The 18,231-nt window shown below is 40.5% G+C and overlaps 1 protein-coding gene across 1 annotated transcript in view; it reads right to left on the bottom strand.

Annotated features, from left to right (window-relative positions):
- LOC116646778 (cytochrome P450 2J2) overlaps window positions 1–17,993 on the bottom strand; it is a 36,859-nt gene extending 18,866 nt beyond the window's left edge. Inside the window, exons 1-5 of the mRNA XM_032427685.1 lie at window positions 17,719–17,993; window positions 6,934–7,096; window positions 3,931–4,080; window positions 3,357–3,517; window positions 682–858 (exon numbers count right to left, since the gene is read on the bottom strand). Of these exons, the coding sequence (XP_032283576.1) occupies window positions 682–858; window positions 3,357–3,517; window positions 3,931–4,080; window positions 6,934–7,096; window positions 17,719–17,928 (861 nt within the window). The 5' untranslated portion in view covers window positions 17,929–17,993. The remainder of the gene's footprint in view (window positions 1–681; window positions 859–3,356; window positions 3,518–3,930; window positions 4,081–6,933; window positions 7,097–17,718) is intronic.
- Between the last annotated feature and the right edge of the window lie 238 nt (window positions 17,994–18,231).

Below are 18,231 nucleotides of genomic sequence, written 5' to 3'. Positions count from 1 at the left end.
ACCCCCTATCTTTATTTCTACTTGTCAATCCTGAGTTAATGCTGCTCCTATACTCTATGAAATGCTGCCTCTATTTTGATTCCCCTGTGATAAACGAAATAATGACCCACCAAGATGTCCATATCTTAATCTCTGAAATCTGTGGATGTTACCTTATATGGCAAAGGGGACTTTGTAGATATGATTAAGTTGAGAATCTTGATGTGGGAAGATTATTCTGGATAATTCAAAGTAATTACAAGAGTCTTTATAAGAGGGAGGCAAGGGGGTCATAAAGAGAAAATGTAAAGATGAAAGCAGAGAAAATGCTACATACTGGCTTTGAAGATGGAAAAAGGGGCCATAAGCCAAGGCAGCCTCTAGAAGGAAAAATCAAGGAAACAGATTCTTTCTTAGAGTCTCCAGAAGGAACCAGCCCTGCCAACACCTTGATTTTAGCCCAGTGAAACTGATTTCGGATTTCTGACCTCCAGAACTGTAAGAGAATAAATCTGTGTTGTTTGGAATCCCCAGGTTTGTGGTAATTTGTTATGGCAGCAATGGGACACTAGTAACCCCCATTTGCTCTTTAAGAACAAAGAAACAGGGGTACCTGGGTGGCTCAGTCGTTAAGCGTCTGCCTTTGGCTCAGGTCATGATTAAAAAAAAAAAAGAACAAAGAAACAACTTTGGTTCCCTTACCTTTTCCATTTCCTTGAGGTAAGCGTCAATAAAATCTCTTGGTTCAGCAGGATTCCAGTCTCTCCTGTGGTTTTCAGTCATATGAGCAATGAACAATTTCAGTTTCTCCCAGTTGCTAAAGAGTGTTTGATGAGGTCCAGGAAGAAATTTCATAATCCGTGGACAGATGTTGTAGAGCTAATTGAGGAAAAACAAAACACTCATAGAGACAATTGGATGCCCGTTTTTCAAGACAAAATAATCGATATTCTCTTTCTATCTTTCATTTACTTGCTCTTAAACCTTGGGTAGCCTTGACTCCTCTCTCACCCTCTTCTCTCCTGCTAGCAAAGCATTTCAGCACTCCATCCAAAGTGTATCCAGTTTCACACCGCATCTCACCCCCCCAGCCATGTTGTCCCCTAGTACAAACCAGCAGCATTTCTTACCTGGATGCTGTGATAGCCTCCATCAGCTTCACTGATTCCATTCTTAACCCACTCCCAGTCTGTTTTCCACAGAGCTGCCAGGGGCATCATTTAATAGTTTAATCAGATCATTTCACTCCTTGGCTCTCAATCCTCCAATGACTTTCTATGACTCTCAGACAAAGCTCTGCATCATTTTCCTGACATACAAGCTCTGCATGCACCAGCCCCCCGCCCCACACCTGTCACCTCCTTTGCTATTACTCCCCGCCATCGTACTCTCTCTTACTCTAGTGCAGCACCACAGGCCTCTGTGATGACATCAAGGATGTTCTTGTTTGGGCCTTTGCATTTGCTATTCCTTCTACCTAGAACGCTCTTCCTCTGAAATCTGTATAACTCCAGCCCCTCATTTCATTAAAGTGCTGCTCAAATATCACCACCTTGGGGCGGTCTTAACCTGATGATCCTATAAGGACCCCTGCCACCCTCTCTCCATTCCCTTATCCTGTTTCATTTTCCTTCATGGTAATTACCACTAATATATGTGTGTGTGTAAGATATATATACATGTCTTATGTATATGTATTTGCCCCGCTATGATGCAATCTTCATGTAGGTAAGACATATTTTACTGAAGTAAAGTATTTTTTAAAAATATTTTCTCTAATAATATCTGGCAGAAAGAAGCAGGACATAATGGAAAGTCACCTAGACTTAAAATGAGACAGATACAGGTCTATTAGCTCTGCCGTTTTCTAGCTATAATAGTTTGGTGATGATGATGATGATGATAATGATACAATTTGTTGCTCCTTAGTTTAACTAGCTGCCAATGGGGCTCTGGGATTATTCTGGTGACTGAATGACATGAGATCCATACAGCACCTAGCACAGAGCCAGTGGGCCACTATCTGGATTAGCTTACACACTCCTATATCTGCTTGTACACACCATGATGCTTCATTTCATCTTTAAAGGGGTTTTTGGTAAAAATTAACTGAGATAAAGAATGTATATTTGTCCATCGAGCTGCTTGGGACTCCAAGAAATGCTTAATAACCTTACCTTACTGCCCCTTCTTACCTTCTCAGGAATTACTTTTCCCTGGGGAAAATCAGCTGGGTACCCACTGAACTCTCATGACTTCCTGTCTTAATAGGGCTGAAGAACATGGAATTATTGAATTGGTAATTACTGTGACTAGAGATGAGAACAAGGAATTCAAAAGTACCCCTGACAATGATAATAATAATAATAGCTCACATTCATTACACCCTTTGAACGTGCCAGGACTCATGCTAACTGCTTTATTGGTTTTGATGCGATGGGTCCATAAAGCTCCAGGCAAAGATGCTTGTCAGGAATAAATAAAAATAAATTCACTTCTAGATACTAGAGAGGTGGCATTAATAGGGCCACTTTTCCCATAGAAGTGTCTTCCAAATCCAGGAAAGTGGTTGAGAGACCAAGAAGATGACCAGAGTTTCTGACAGACTCACAGGCCCAGTGGGACAAAATGGAGAGCAGCGTCCACCAAAGGAAGGGGTGAAGTTTGAACCCCAAAGGTCTATACCCTATGGAATGGGAAGATTGATAATGTCAAGTGTGGATGGGCATGTAAGTAGTGTAACTGCTTTTGAAACCTTTAGGCATCTTTTATGTCCAGGTATAAATTCAAGAGAAATGAGTGGGCATGTCCACAGATGAACAACTGTACAAGAATGTTCATGGCAGCTAATCATAACATCCCAAACTGGAAACAACCCAAACGTTCATCAATAGAGAATAGAGCAACAAACAGTGGCATATTCATACAATGAAATACTATTCAGAATTTAAAAAAGAAAAGAGCAACTGACACAGATAAATCTGCAAACAATCTGCCAAGGGAGAAGCCAATCACAGAAGAGTACTTCTGGGGCAGCAGAGTGGCTGGATTAGGGAAGGACATAGAGGGGCAGGACTCAAAGGCAATGGCAATATGGTGTTTTTAGATAAAACAACATGGATGTATAGGTGTATGGCATGTAAAGTTTTACACTTCACATGCATGTTAGAAATGTTCTTTGTATGTAGTAAATATCCAATAATATTATCAAAAAACACTAAAGTCAACAGATGGATTTTAAATAAGTTTGAGTTGAAGTCAATTGTAAAAGGTGATACTTCAGCTTAAACAAAAAGGTGGTATTTTAGTAAGAACTCATCTGTGTCTGACATCAGCTCCAATATTCTTACCCAAGATGTAGAAAGAAAACCCCTTACCTGGCATCTCATTGATGCCTCCAGACACGTGACGTCATCCAGCAACCTCAGCAATTCCTGAAACTGTTCATCCTCGTACTCAAAGCGCTTCCCAAAGGTGATAGAGCAAATAATATTAGAAACTGCACTGTTCATCTTGAAGTGAGGGTTGAAAGGCTGTCCTGGAGGTGAAACAAGAGATGGAACCTTTAGATTAGTTTGTTTCTATTTTCTACTGAGAGTCTGCTCTCCATGACATTTACCATACTGAGTATAGTACTGCCTGTGAAGCTCTGGCCACAGCCCCCTACACAGGGTCTAACATGTAGCAAGTACTCGGTCAATACCTGGGAAGTCAAATTGATGACCAGGGTTTAAAATCAGTAATGTGTTTAATACCAGTCTTCTTGTGCTTAATCCTAGAGCTCCATGAAGGCAAGGTCATGGTTAGTTGTTCACTGTAATATTCTTAGTGGCTGGCATGGTGCTGGGCGCAGGATAAGTCCTTAGGCACTTCATAAATTAAGGCAACTTAATACTTAAGTTGCGATGAATGAGTCACAATCTCCTGTACCTGTCCTAGGAAACAACTCACCATTCTCTTCTTCTATTGCCTGGATGAGGTGATGGGCTTCCTCCTGAATGCGTTCCTCTAAGCTCTTCCTTCCTAGACCAAAGTTCCTTAGGGTCGCCAGGGTGAACCTTCTTTGCTCCTTCCATGTTTGGCCACTGGACATGATCAATCCTGGAAAAAAAAAAAGCCAACATTATGATATTCTTATTCTATTATGTAAATATCTGGCAAATGGTATGGAAATATGTATTGGTGGGAAGAAGAAGGGCATTAAGCCACTTGAGAACTATTCAGGGAAATAATCCCAAGGTAGTGGATATAGTGGCCAGCATTATTGCTTGTAGTGCAGGGACTTGAGTGTTTTTACTGCATTATGTAAGTTAGCACTTACAGAAACTCTATGAGATAGGTATAATCCTTACTCCCCTCTCCCATTTTGCTGACGAGAAAACTGAGGCACAAAAGAAACTTTTCAGGGTCACAGTGAGCAGCTGAAGAGGCATTCAAATTCAGGTCTGCTGGATTCCAAAGCCCATGCTTTGATTACTAGTCACATAAGTATACTGAAATACTTCTTTTATGCTACACACTAAGAATGCACTCATGGATAAGATAAAATACAACTCAAAAGGAGGCAAAGCTTTCTAGGAGAGTCTTATCTAAACTGGACCTTGAAAGATGAAGGAATGACTCAAGAAAGCAAGGAAGAGTGACTATTCCATGCAGAAAGAATAGCACATGGAAAGGCAAAGAAAAAAAAAACCAACTTGTTATGTTCAACAGTTCATCATTTGTTTTACAACAGAGATAAGGCCACCCTCCTTTCTTTTCTTCATCTCCAGAGTACTCTCCAACTCCTTTTAGTGCCTGGCTTTGGCCTCCACCATCTCCACGAGATGGCCATCTTTGTCAAATCCAGGGAAACTTTTCAACCTTATCTTTCTTGATCTTTTAGCAGCACGAGGCACTTCTCTCCTGAAGCCCTCCCTTCCAGCGGTGCTCAGGACAGCACACCCTCCAGATTTTCCTCCTCCTCATATCTTTTGCTGGCTCATCTTCTTCTATCAAATTTTAAAATGATGGAGTTCTTCAAGATAAGGTATAAAGCCTCTTCTCTTCTTCCCTGAAACCCCATTCCTGGGAAATCTCAACTCCTAAAGTTTTGGATATCTATTGATATTGACATCTATTGATAGTGACAATTTATTTCTGTCCCTGAGCTCCAGACACATACACACAACTGTTTGCCTGACTTTGCCCACTTAAAAGCCTTTCAAACTCAGCATATCCATGATTGGATTCATGATGTTCTCCACACAACTCCACACCCAAGCCAAACTACACACCTGTCTTCCTCCAAATATTCCTCCTTTCCATCATCTACCCACTTGGGTGTCTACCTCAATACCTCATTCTGCTTTCCTTCTCCCTCTATTTGGGTCATCATATCTTATTGGATTTACCCCCCTGGATACCTTAAATTCATGTACCTTCACTGCTACTAACCTGGTCTAGTCTACTCTACTGTCATTTCTTGCCATCTCCCTAGTCTAAGCGACAACCTTCTCTAACCTAAAATGCTACCGTAGTCTCTTGTTCCCTGTATACAGTCTTCTACACTGCAACCTACATAAGTTTTTAAAATGTACAATGTAAATATGGTGATTCCTTTCTCTACTTAAAATCATTTAAGAGTTTCCATTGTTATTAACATAAAACCCAACACCCTTAACAAGAACTTGCATGAACAATTCTTGGCCAAGCTCAGCAGCTTTATCTTCCTTTAGTTATCTCCATTTAATCCCTGTACTTGCCACACTGGCCACCTTTTACTTCCTCAAGTTCGTTGTCCTTCTTCCCACCTCAGGGACTTTTCCTATTCTATTCCATCTGCCCGATTGCCTCTTCACTTTGTTAAATTGATTGTCATTTATTTACATTAGCTTTCTTTGAATCCCAGGACTAGATTAGATTCCCCCTAATAAATGCATCCTGCACATATCTTAATAAGACTAATGCTTTAAGTTATTAGAGCTAATTGATACTGTTTTTCTGAATACAATATAAGTTACCTAAGGACATGGATTTTATCTGCACTACTCACGGTTGGTTGGTTGCCTAGCACTGGGCTTCACATAGTAAATGGAGTAAGTGGATGTAGAGTTGGAAGGTAAACTATTTCAAAAAGGTATTGGGAAGCACCTGAAAAAACGGTACTTGGGTAGAGTACTAGATTTGAGTTATCCATTTAGATTTTTAAATGTTTACATTTATTTATTTATTTGTTTATTTATTTATTTGTAAAATGAATTTTCTAAGAAATAATTACTAAAACTAATTTAAGAAATAACAGAAAAAACTTGAATATATCTATATAACCAATAAAGAAACTGAAAAAATATTTTTTTTAATTTTTGGGTGGTGTTTACAGAGATTTTATTTATTTATTTATTTATTTATTATTTATTTATTTTTATTATTATGTTCAGTTAGCCAACATAGAGTAGTGTTTGCATTTATTTAATGATAATTTTAAGTATTCTTGCCAAACTGTTCTAACACAGAATGGAAGGCTTGAGATACTCTGTGGGAACAGCCCTACCAAGAAAGCATAAGGAACTTGAGGCAAGAAGAGGGACTTACATAAGCAGCAGAAGGAAGCAGATCTACATCAGTTTGCCGAAGGGAAGAGATTGGAACACGAAGCAGAAAGAGGGAGCAAGAATGCATTGCCTCTTCCTCTGCTATCACTGAGTAATGCAGTTACTTGTTTATCAGTGTGTCCAGAGTGAGTTCATGCAGGAGACACAGCTTCTTCCAAATCCCTGACAGGACCTGCCAAGTTCTCTAAGGGGGTGCCTTCAATAGGGAAATGTGGGCATCCAGCATCCAGCTTTCTTTAATTTCAAGAATTTTATAATGGGCCTGCTCCCTGAGAGTGTTGGAGAATTATAGTCACAGAGGCACCTTTAACAGACCATAAAATATCAAACATAGCCATCTTACATTGGTTAAGAAACTTACCATTGTTCTTGAAAATACGTTCTCGGATAGGAGTCATAGGGCGGTTCACAAAGACTTGGTTCTGGTCGATAAGGACTTCTTTGATCAAGGGCAATCCAGTTATAACAACTACAGGCAAGTCACCTAGCTGCATGCTCAAAATGTTTCCATATTTCTTCACAAGCTGAAAAATAGTTAAATAGGCACAGTTGAATATGCACATGTCTGTGTGTCTGGGAATGGAGGGTATATGTGTAGCTGGGGAAGATCTTGTACTGAGGAGAGTCTGTGTGCACCTTGGCATGATGGGAGCTTTTCTCCCGTTTCCTTTTCCCCTTCTCTTAACTAGACTCGGATTGAATTCACTACAGGATGTGGATGTTCCTTATAAATATTCATTCATATATTCAACCTACACAAATTGAGTGAGCATCTACCACATTCCCAAGAACGAGGTATGAAGATACCTTCCAACCCTGAAGCATCTTAGAGTCTAGTGAGGGGAGAGAATTCAGAATATGTGACTAGCCAAAGAAGGCTGATATACTTAGTGTAAGTCTGGGGTTGCAAGCATGGACTTTTTAGCAAATCATGACTGTTGAAGTAGAAAAGAATGTCCCCTTCCTCAACACGTGCTAGCTGACTGAAAATTCTTGTCATAGTTGGGGCCAGTTATGCAGAAAAGCACTCTAGTTCTGGAGCTAGGTGGGCACTTTAGCTCTATGGTTCACTAGCTGTGGGCTCTTGGGAAAGTTGCTTCACTTTTTTTTTTTTTTGAGCCCCAACTACAGAAAGGAAAGAATTATTCCTCCCTCAAAGGGTTTGGCGAGGAAGAAAAAAAGCAACAGTGTGAAAGGCACTTGGTTTTCCGGTACCTGGCACACAACTGCTTGAGTCCCTGAGGAATGATTGGGCTCATGGCAACAGAGAGGATGAGAGCACATAGGTGATGTGCTGGAGGAAGGCACATGGACATTGGGTGCCATGTGAAGCACCTTTCACTGTTTATTTCATTTAATCTCACAACCACCCTGTGGTATTAATGATTTTCCTTGTCTTTCAGAAAAGGAAAATGAGTCGTAGCCCAAGTAATGTCACCAAGGTGACAAAGTTATTGAGTGGTGGAGGGAATTTGTCAGGCATTGTGTGTGATTTGTGGACAAAGACATGAGCCTGAGAAGGCACCAGGCCCTTAGAGTTTAGTGGGAGGGAAAGAAAGGGAGGGAGGGAGGGAGTGGGAGGGAGAGAATGGAAAATTGTGTAGTGTGTCACAAGTATGCACAAATATGCAGGTATGTGCAAGTGGGTTGGATGAGTGAATGGCTACTCATCAAGGTATTTCCTGACTTGTTCATTCAAGAGATGACTCTGAGTAGATCCTACCCTTGCCTCTCGTCTACCCAGGCTGTGGCTAGTTGCAGGCAGTGGTGCCAAGCAGAAGCGATTTCCTCCGCATGTCTGCGGCCCCTCCTTCCCAATCCCTATGCACTCATGCTCCCCTTTGCTACTCTCAGGGCCTTGGACCCTCATCAGAGCAAATGCAATGGATTACACCAGTCTCATTCCACCACCCTGCTCCCACATTAAAAACCAAGCCTGAACTCAATGCTTCCCTTGTCCTTTTATCCCAGAGTCTTCCATCAATCTTTGTTCATCTCTAGCACAGTATGTCCTATCTTGCTGGAAAGGGTGGAGCCAAGATTTGCTTAGAAATGGCAGGAATGGGTCCATGAAAATCAAGCAAAAGCTTTTTGTTTGTTTGTTTCATCTTGCTGACTGCCTGGATGAATTTCTTAGGGCTTTATAAAAAGGATTTCTTGACTAATTTTGAATATTCAGGACGGATTTTTTTGGAATGGTTAAAAATCTCAGGTTAAGCTAAATGACTCCTAACTGACGATGTGCATATACAACCTAGAATCTCAGAATATATGACGATGTGCATATACAACCTAGAATCTTGTACTTGGCAGGGACATAGCACTCCACTAGTATTTACTGAAATGAACTCTTTCAGAATTTCAGCTCTACCAGCTCTCTGCCCATGTATATTTCTAGTCCAAAAGAACTGGACCAGAAATTTTCACAGCATAGTCAATTGTAAACATAGATAGATCAAATGACCTCCCAGAGCCCCCTTATTGACTATGGTGGGGTCTAACAGTTCTCGCATGCACTGTGCCCATCATCCTGCCCAACACTTTACAGGATGTAAATGTGTGACACACCAGGCATCGGAAGATGTCATAAAGTAGAGCGTACTGTCCGACGTACAACAATAACCCAAGTCACTACAAAAATGAGAGAGCAAGAGAACAAAAGAGGTTAAAAATACGATGATTCAGGAGGCTAAAATAGGCTTAATATCAGAAAAGAAAATAGAAAAATAAAGAGAAAAGAATTCACACGAACTATAAAAGGCGAACAAAAGTAATAGGAGACAGGAAATTTAAGACAAATGGTCAAAATTCCAAATGTGGGATTAAGTACTTACATAATAAGGTGGAACAAAATTAATGTTGAGAAAAAAGAAAAATTAGAAGGGTTAGTGAGACAAGAGCTTGAACCATGATACCCAAGAGACAGACAACTGGGAGAGATTCCACTTCTAAATTCTTAAACTCAAAAACCCACAGAACAAAGACACAAAGAGAGGAAAAGGAAAAGAGGAAAAGTGTAGCAATTCTCATTTCCCGGGCAGCAGGGGAGAAGGTCTGCTCCTCTGAACTCTGACCAGCCCTGAGCAGTGTGTGTGTGTGTGTGTGTGCGCACATATGTGCACATATCATTCTAATAGACAAAAAAATGCATGCTGTTTCTATATGTTACTAGGGTTTAACATCTTTTCCCTAATATATATGTATAATATATATTATATTTTAAAAATTGTTTATGTCTTCTAACTATTTTTTAATTGGGAAGTTTAACTTTTTACTCACTGATAGGTAGAAGCTCCAATAAAAAGTTATGAATGGGAATATTTTTATTTTATTACACAGAAGTCTGGAGAGATACATACCAAATCCTATAGAGGAATTGCTCAGCATGTTTGGGGGGCTGGGTTGGCACAAGGAGGGGCAAGATTTTCTCCCTCTCACTCACTAGTTGTATTCTTAAATGTTTTCTTAATGTGTTTGTATTGCTTTTATTTCTTTTATTCCTTTTTTTCTTTTTTAAAGATTTTATTTATTTATTTGTCAGAGAGAGAGAGCAGAACCAGGGGGAGCGGCAGGCAGAGGGAGAAGCAGGCTCCCTGCTGAGCAAGGAGCCTGATGTGGGGCTTGATCCCAGGATCATGACCTGAGTCAAAGGCAGATGCTTAACTGGCTGAGCCACCCAGGTGCCCCTGTATTGCTTTTATAGTTCAAAAGTATTTCTATCTGATGAAGAAAGAAAGGAGAGAAAGAAAGAAAGAAAGAAAGAAAGAAAGAAAGAAAGAAAGAAAGAAAAGAAAGAAAGAAAGAAAGGAAGGAAGAAAGAAAAGAAAAGAAAAGAAAGAAAGAAAGAAGAAAGAAGGGAAGGGAAGGGGGAAGGGAAGGGAAGGGAAAGAAAACAGACCTAAGGAAATAAGGAATAAAGCATCATTAACAATTGTTCTTACTCTTTTCTGAGTCACAGAATCCTTTGAAAATCTAGTGTATGGCATGGATCTGCTCTTAAAGAAGCTCACAGTCTAGGGGTGCCTGGGTGGCTCAGTCGTTAGGTGTCTGCCTTCGGCTCAGGTCATGATCCTGGGGTCCTGGGATCGAGCCCCGCATCGGGCTCCCTTCTCGGTGGGAGTCCTGCTTCTCCCTCTCCCACTTACCCTGCTTGTGTTCCCTCTCTCGCTGTCTCTCTCTCTGTCACCCGTAGACCCTCTCTAAAGGAAATCCTAAATGATGTACTTCAAACAGAAGGATAGTGATCCCAATAAATAAATAAAATCTTTAAACAACAAAAAAAAGAAGCTCACAGTCTAATGGAGTATATGGAAAAATAATCAGTTCTTATTTTTACTATTCTGTACAATAAATCATTCGATGAGGGCAAGTTAAGAAGCACATAGGGGGCCCAGGCGCTAGGACAGGTTCCTGGGAAAAGTATCTCCTCATTTGAGTAAGGAGATAGGAGACAAGGCTGGCAAGGTAATCTGAGCTAGATTGAGGAGAGTCTTCATGCCAGGTGAAATAGTTTGAATCCTGTTTTGTTTGTAATTAGAAGTCTGGAGATGTTTGACTAGGAGACATAATGTAAGTGAGTATTTAAGAGCTTGGATTGTGAAGTCCTACAAATCTGAATTCACCTGTGACTTTCTGTGTGATTTGGGGGCAAGTTATTTGCCTTCCCTGTGTCTCAGTTTCCAAATCTATAAAATGGAGGTTATGGCAGGATTAGCCCTAATACTAATATTAATAATAAAGTTATTTATTGTTATTGATATATTTGGGAGCATATTTTAGCAAAGGGACTCTGGTAAGATATTGACAAAGGAATGAAGGGGAAGAGGCCAGAGAGTGGGATAATGGAGCCCATCCAGCAAGGAGGCCAGACAGGGGATGCCTTATACGCAACAATAGTGGCTTTCCTTGAATTTCTTGCTATCAACTTTTAAAGAAAAGGGAAGAGTGGTATAGATATAGAAATAAGCATCAACTATGTGCTAGGCACCCTGGCAACAAATTGATATTCATGGGGTTATTTGATCCTTTTAACAATCCTGAAAGCATTTTCCGTTTTCAGAAAAGGAGGCACAGAGATTTAGCACATAGCTTGGGCACATAAAGTTTGGGCTCTTTCTAAATCTTTAGGTTTCATCCTTAAATGAAAGGATGAAGATACTCTCTCTTCTTCTGAGTGACGGCACTCCCTAAATACTAACGAGCCACATGACTTCCCAATCAAAAACCTCATTCCCCAGCTTCTCCAGGTGTAGTCAATGGTACAGGAGTAGTGGTGATGCGTGCACCTTCTGGGTCTCAGCCTTAAATGAAAGCTGCTTGCTCACCACCTTCCCTATTCCTCTTTCTGTGGAGCAGAACTCACACACAAAGGTGTTGCAGGACCAGAGCTACAACATAGAAGGAACTGCAGTTTTTGGATGACCTCGAGGTATAAAGCAGCTTCTCGCTCCTGGACTTCCTGCCTACATCTGAACTCATTTGTGGGAGAAAGGTAAATTTTAATATTTTTTTACACCATTGCATTTTGGGGTCTCTGTTATAAGCGCTTAATGTGTATCCTAACACATTTATCCACCTTATCTACCATTTTCCCACTTTGGTCCAATAAAGTTTTCTCTTACTTAGATAAATACTCCTCTAATAGGTCATATAGCTATGATAGAGAAAGTTTAGAAAATAGGGGAAATAACAGAAGAAAAGTTCCCTTCATGCCATTTAAACAGGCTAGTTTCTTCACTGTGCTGCTGCTGTGTTTTGGCTCATGCCACTTCCGCACATTTAAAATATCCCGTCCCCTTAACTCCACTTAGCCACTTGCCTAACATTCATTTAAAGCTCAGTCTAATTTATTCCAATATTCTACAAGAGGTTATCTCTAGGGCTTCCCATTCTCCATGATCCTATCTCCTGATACCTCATTTGGTTACCATGAGTCTACACCACACATTTCATCATACACTGTTTTGCATTGTGGCTGTCCTATGGTAACCACTTCATAAATGTGTGTTAAATAAATGAATTCATGAATAAATCAATTATCCTCTATCATAAAAAGTCAAGTGGCATAAGTAGAGAATAGGTCTAAGAGTCAAATAGTCCTGGATTCCAGTCCTTCTTTTGCCATTATCTATGCTGAATAACTCAAGCAAATGACTTTATTGTTTTCAGCCAGTTTCCTCAATGGCAAAATGGAACCACCACCAGATAATACCTAACTTCTGTGTCCTTTGTGAAGATTAAATGAAAATGAACATATAAATCCTGATATAAGACCTAGCAAATAGTTGGTACTTAATGTTTCCAAATTGCTAGAATGTAAATTTCATTATAACTGAATGAACCATTTGACTCCATTTGTTTTACAACCAAAAACTTAAAAAATGCAAACCTATATGGAGTAAAATTTGACAGTCTGACTTGAGAAAACATCAGGCCACAGATAAGATCCTAGCCTCAGTTTCATTACTAGCCAGTTTTATGACAGGCAAATCATTTAGCCTTTCTAATTAGCTCTATCTTAATGGTAAAACAAAGGCAGAGATCAAATTTCTGATTCCAGACAAGATTGAGTAAAAGCATTTCCATTTTACTTCTTCTACTAATCATGACCCTAATTAGCACAGGCAAAAATAACTCCAAGAAAGTCCTGTTTTCTCTAGCCAAAGTGCCAGAAAAAGCCTGGCCTAATAGGACAGAAACTTTTTAACCTTTCTACTTCCCTGTTCTGGAGGCAACACCATGAAAAAAGATGTGATTCTTCCCCACCCTAATGGGGGCTGCATCAGTGGAAAACATGGGTGGGAACTTGTCTTTACCCTACCTTTGTAGCAACAAGGTGATGCCCCTTGCCTGCCCAGTCTGTGAGCTGAACTGTAACTATCACCCCCAAACTGGAGGGGTTAAGAGGGGGAATTCTAATTTCTACCCTTCTACAGAAATAAGGAGATGCTTTTTCCCCATGGAGCAGATATGGATAGATCTCTGACTTCCATCCTCCCTGCAATAAGGAAGAGGCTACCATACCCAGGGCTGGGGGGAGTTGTCTTTTGTCCCCATTCTCATTCTCTCCAGCCTTCACTAATGAGAATGTAGGATGGAGTCCTCTGTGGGTGGATAACACATAAGTGGGGAAGACTAGAAGTGCTACAGAGGCTTTATAACTTAAACTGACATTTGAACCACTATCCACAAAAGTAAGCTTCTGACCATAAACAGGTTGACTCTCTGCCAAAATGGAAAAATTTACATGTCCCAAGTCATATAAAACACAAAATGTCCAGGATATATTCCAGAATTACTCACTTTACCAGGAGCCAAGAAAATTTCAGTTTGAATGAGTTGATACCAATACTGAGATGACACAGATGTTGGGATTATAGGAATAAGATTTTAAATCAGGTATAATATGTTTCAATAAACAATTACAAATATTCTCAAAAAAAATTGAAAATAGTTGGGGGCACCTTGGTGGCTCAGTTGGTTAAGCGTCTGACTCTTGATTTCTGCTCAGGTCATGATCTCAGAGTCACGAGATTGAGCCCTGCAGTAAGTTCCATGCTCACCGCAGAGTCTGCTTGGGATTCTCTCTCTCTCTCTCCCCTCTCCTCTCCCTCTGCTTCTCCCCACTCTCAAATAAATAAAATAAATCTTTAAAAAATTAAAAAAATAGAAAATCTTACCAAAGGAATAAAAATATATATAAGAACCAAAGGGAAAAATTAAAACTTAAAAAATACAATAACCCAAAGAAAAAACTTAATGGAGCAACTCAACAGCAGAATAGGAATGACAAAGGAACCAATGAAACTGAAGACAGATCAATAGACTGTATCCAATCTGAACAACACAGAGAAAATAGATTGAAAAGAACAAAACTGAGCCTCAGGGATCTATATTAGAGTAACAAAAGATCTAACATTTGAACCATCACCATCCAAGAGTCCCAGAAAGAGAGGAAAAAGGATGTGGAATTGAAAAAATATTTGAAGAAATAATGGCTGAAAACTTCTCAAATTTGGTAAGAGATCAAACTACAGATCTAATAACCCAATAAGCTCAAAGAAATCAACACCAAGACATACCATAATCAAATCTTTGAAAACTAAAAGCAAAAAAACCTGGGCCACCTGGGTGGCTCAGTCAGTTAAGTGTCCGACTCTTGGTTTCAGCCCAGGTCATGATTTCTTGGTCATGATATCAAGCCCCAGGTCAGACTCTGCACTCAGCACGGATCTGCTTCAGATTCTCTCTCTCTCTCTCTCTCTCTCTGTGTCAAAAAACTAAATAAAATCTTAAAAAAAAAAAAAAAGGCAAAAAAGTCTTGACATCAGGCAGAGAAAAACAACTTATTACTTATGGGGAGCAACAATTCAAATCACAGCAAATTTCTCATTTGAAACTACAGAGGCCAGAAAGAAGTGGTACAACATTTTAAAATGTTGAATGAAAGAATCTGTCAATCTAGAATTCTACATTAAGTGAAAATATACTTCAGAAATGAAGGCAAAATAAAGATATTCTTAGGTAAAGGAAAGTTAAAAGTTTTTGCCAGCAGACCAGCTCTAAAAGAAGGGCTAAAGAAAGTTCCTCAGGTAGAAAGGAAGTGATAATGGTAGAAAATTTGGAACTTTGGGAATGAAGGAAGAGCAACATAAAGGGTAAGTGGATAAATATAATAGACTATTCTCTTGAATTAAAAAAAGTGTTTAACAGTTAAAAGCAAGTTTATAATATTGTCTGATGTGATTCTCAATATATGTAGACATAATATTTAAGATAATTAATTGTAAAGCAGGGAGGAGAGGATAAAAGTACCTAATGGTTGTAAAGTATCTATATTGTACTTGACGTCGTAAAATGGTGATACTAGTAGATTGCATTAAGCTATGTGTGCCTCTTGTAATCCTTAGGCAGACACTTAAACACAATGCAGAGATATACTAAAAAACACTATAAATAAATTAAAATGGAATTCTTAAAAAAATGTTCAACTGACCCACAGGAAGACAGAAAAGGAGAAATAGGGGAATAAAAAACAGAGGAGAAAAATGGAAAATAAATAATAAAATGGCAGACTTAAGTATTAACTTATCAATAATTACATTACATATAATGATCTAAATCCACCAATTAAAAGACAGAGATTGGGACGCCAGGGTGGCTCAGTCAGTTAAGCATCTGCCTTCAGCTCGGGTCATGATCCTGGGGTCCTGGGATCGAATCCCACATTGAGACTTGCTCAGTGGGGAGCGTGCCTCTTCCTCCACCTACTGCTCCCCTTGCTTGTTCTCTCTCTCTCTCTCTCTTTCAAATAAATAAATAAAATCTTTAAAAAAATAAAAGACAGAGATTGGCAGAATTAAAAAAAAATCCACCTATATGCTGTCTGCAAGAATCTCGTTTCAAATATAACGATACAAATAGGTTAAAAGTGAAAGGATGAAGTATATACCATGCAGATAATCATCAAAAAAAGAGCTGGTGTGGCTGTATCACATCAGCTAAAGTTCAGGCAACGAAAATCACCAGGGATCAGGAGAGACATTACGTAATAACAAAAGAGTCAATTCACCAAGATGATATAATAATTTTAATGTGTATCTTCCAAATAACAGAGATGGCAAATACATAAAGGAAAAACTACCAGAACTGAATTGAGAAATAGACAAAGCTGCAATTATAGTTGGAGACTTCAACATGCCTCTCCTAGTGATTGACCGAATCAATAGATAAGAGGTCAGGGTATAGAAGGGTATAGAAGAACTAAACAGCAGGATCATCCAACGAGATCTAATTGATATATATACAACACTCCGCCCAGCAATAGCAGAACACATACATTTTTTCAAGCATGCATGGAACTGTATCCTGGGTCATAAAACAAACCTTAGCAAATTTCAAAGACCTGAAATTATACAGAATATGTCCTTTCACCACAGCGACATCAAACTGGAAATCATTAATAGAAGGAAAGCAGGAAAATTTCCAAATACTTGGAAATTAAACAACATATTTATTTCTTTTTTTAAAAGATTTTATTTTTAAGTAATCTCTACACCCAACCTGGGGCTCGAACTCACAACCCCAACATCAAGAGTCGCACACTCCCCTGACAGAGCCAGCCAGGAGCCCCTAAACAACATATTTCTTAAACAAGGGTATAGGTTTAGGAGCCTAGCTTTAAAATTCTGTGACTAATCCTGTCATTTAGTGTTACCAACTGGGGGTTTCTCCAAAAAAGTAATAAAACCTTCTCCATCTGTACTTGAGTATAGAAGCATGTGTTTAAAGTGCTCTAGGTACGTCTAGGAAAAGGGGAACTAATATTTGTTGTGCACCTACTAAAAGCCATGTTTGACCATTGATGGTTTTATTTAACCTTCACAGACACCTACCACAGTGTTGTCACTCAGCTAGGTAGTGACAGGTAGCAGAGGTACCTAGCTGAGTGACAGGAAACCAGCTGAGGATTTTTAAGAGAGGGTTGGATGTTGGAGGGAATTTTAAGAAAATCAGAGGGGCCAGAGTTGGGAAACCCTGGTGGGACATGATTATAAAAAGGTGGAAAGAGGCTGAGTTAAGAAGAGTTCCAAGTGGATCCCTAACTCTGGAAGGCAGTGGGGAAGCACTAAGAAAATTTAAGAAGAGGGACATTTTAGAACAAATTACTTTAGTGAGAACAGTTAGCAGGGAGAGGAGACTGAAAGGGAGGGGCTCAGCTACTGACAAGTGGTGAGGATTTAGGTACTACTGTTACCATTTTATACTCAGGAAATATAGCCGAGAAGGTAAGTACAGCTTCCCAACACCACCCCCCGCCCCCGACAAAAATATTAAAGAGGACAAAGTGATCATATTATCAATAGGATGTTCCAATAACATTTAACAAGATACACAATTAAATGGGTTAAAGAATGTAACATGTCTGGTACCCTTAAATAGTAAACAGTGAATAATATTTTACTTCTAGAAAGGGCAGGTGTAATCATGCCAGTTGACAGTGAGGAAACCGAGGCTCAACGCAGGATTTACCAAGTAACCTGCGTTAGCTGCACAGCCACCCAGCCTCCCGCCCTCGATCCCCGGGATGGCCCCTGTCCTGCAGGTCAGGGTCAGGGCACAGCCCTGCACCTTCTCCCGCTCCTACCCGCTGAATCGTCAGGTGCGACTGCTCAAAGTCCAGATGGAAGAAGTTGCCCACGAAGGGCAGGGGTAGGGGACCTGGCGGGTAGTTCTTTGGGCGCCGTCTTTTGAGGAAATCAGCAAAGAACAGAAAGGCGACGGCACCCAGCAGGAGGGCGCGGAGATGGAGCACTGCCCAGACGGCGGCCGCCAGGGAGCCCGCCGCCGCAAGCATGGCTCTTCGGTCCTCTTCCTCGGCTGAGCTCTGAGCGGGCGACGTCCCTGCCTGTCCCTGCCGCTGAGCTCGCAGGACCGCCCGCCTGCCCCGCCCAACTCGCCCCGCCCCTGCCGCCCCCACTCCGCCCCGCCCCTGCCGCCCTCCCCACTGCACCCCGGGTGGGAACTCTGTCCCAGCTGTCCGCCCCGCCCGCCTCCTGCAGTGCCGAGTGAGCCTCCCTTTTCCCTCCTTCCTTCGCCGGACCCCAGACCCCACGCCAGCCAGGCTGCCCTCCAGAAGCCTGGAACTGAATTCTTGGGA

This window comes from Phoca vitulina, unplaced genomic scaffold (assembly GCF_004348235.1).
Source record: "Phoca vitulina isolate PV1807 unplaced genomic scaffold, GSC_HSeal_1.0 scaffold2, whole genome shotgun sequence".
NCBI lineage: Eukaryota > Metazoa > Chordata > Mammalia > Carnivora > Phocidae > Phoca > Phoca vitulina.
This window is presented reverse-complemented; position numbering and strand designations above follow the sequence as displayed.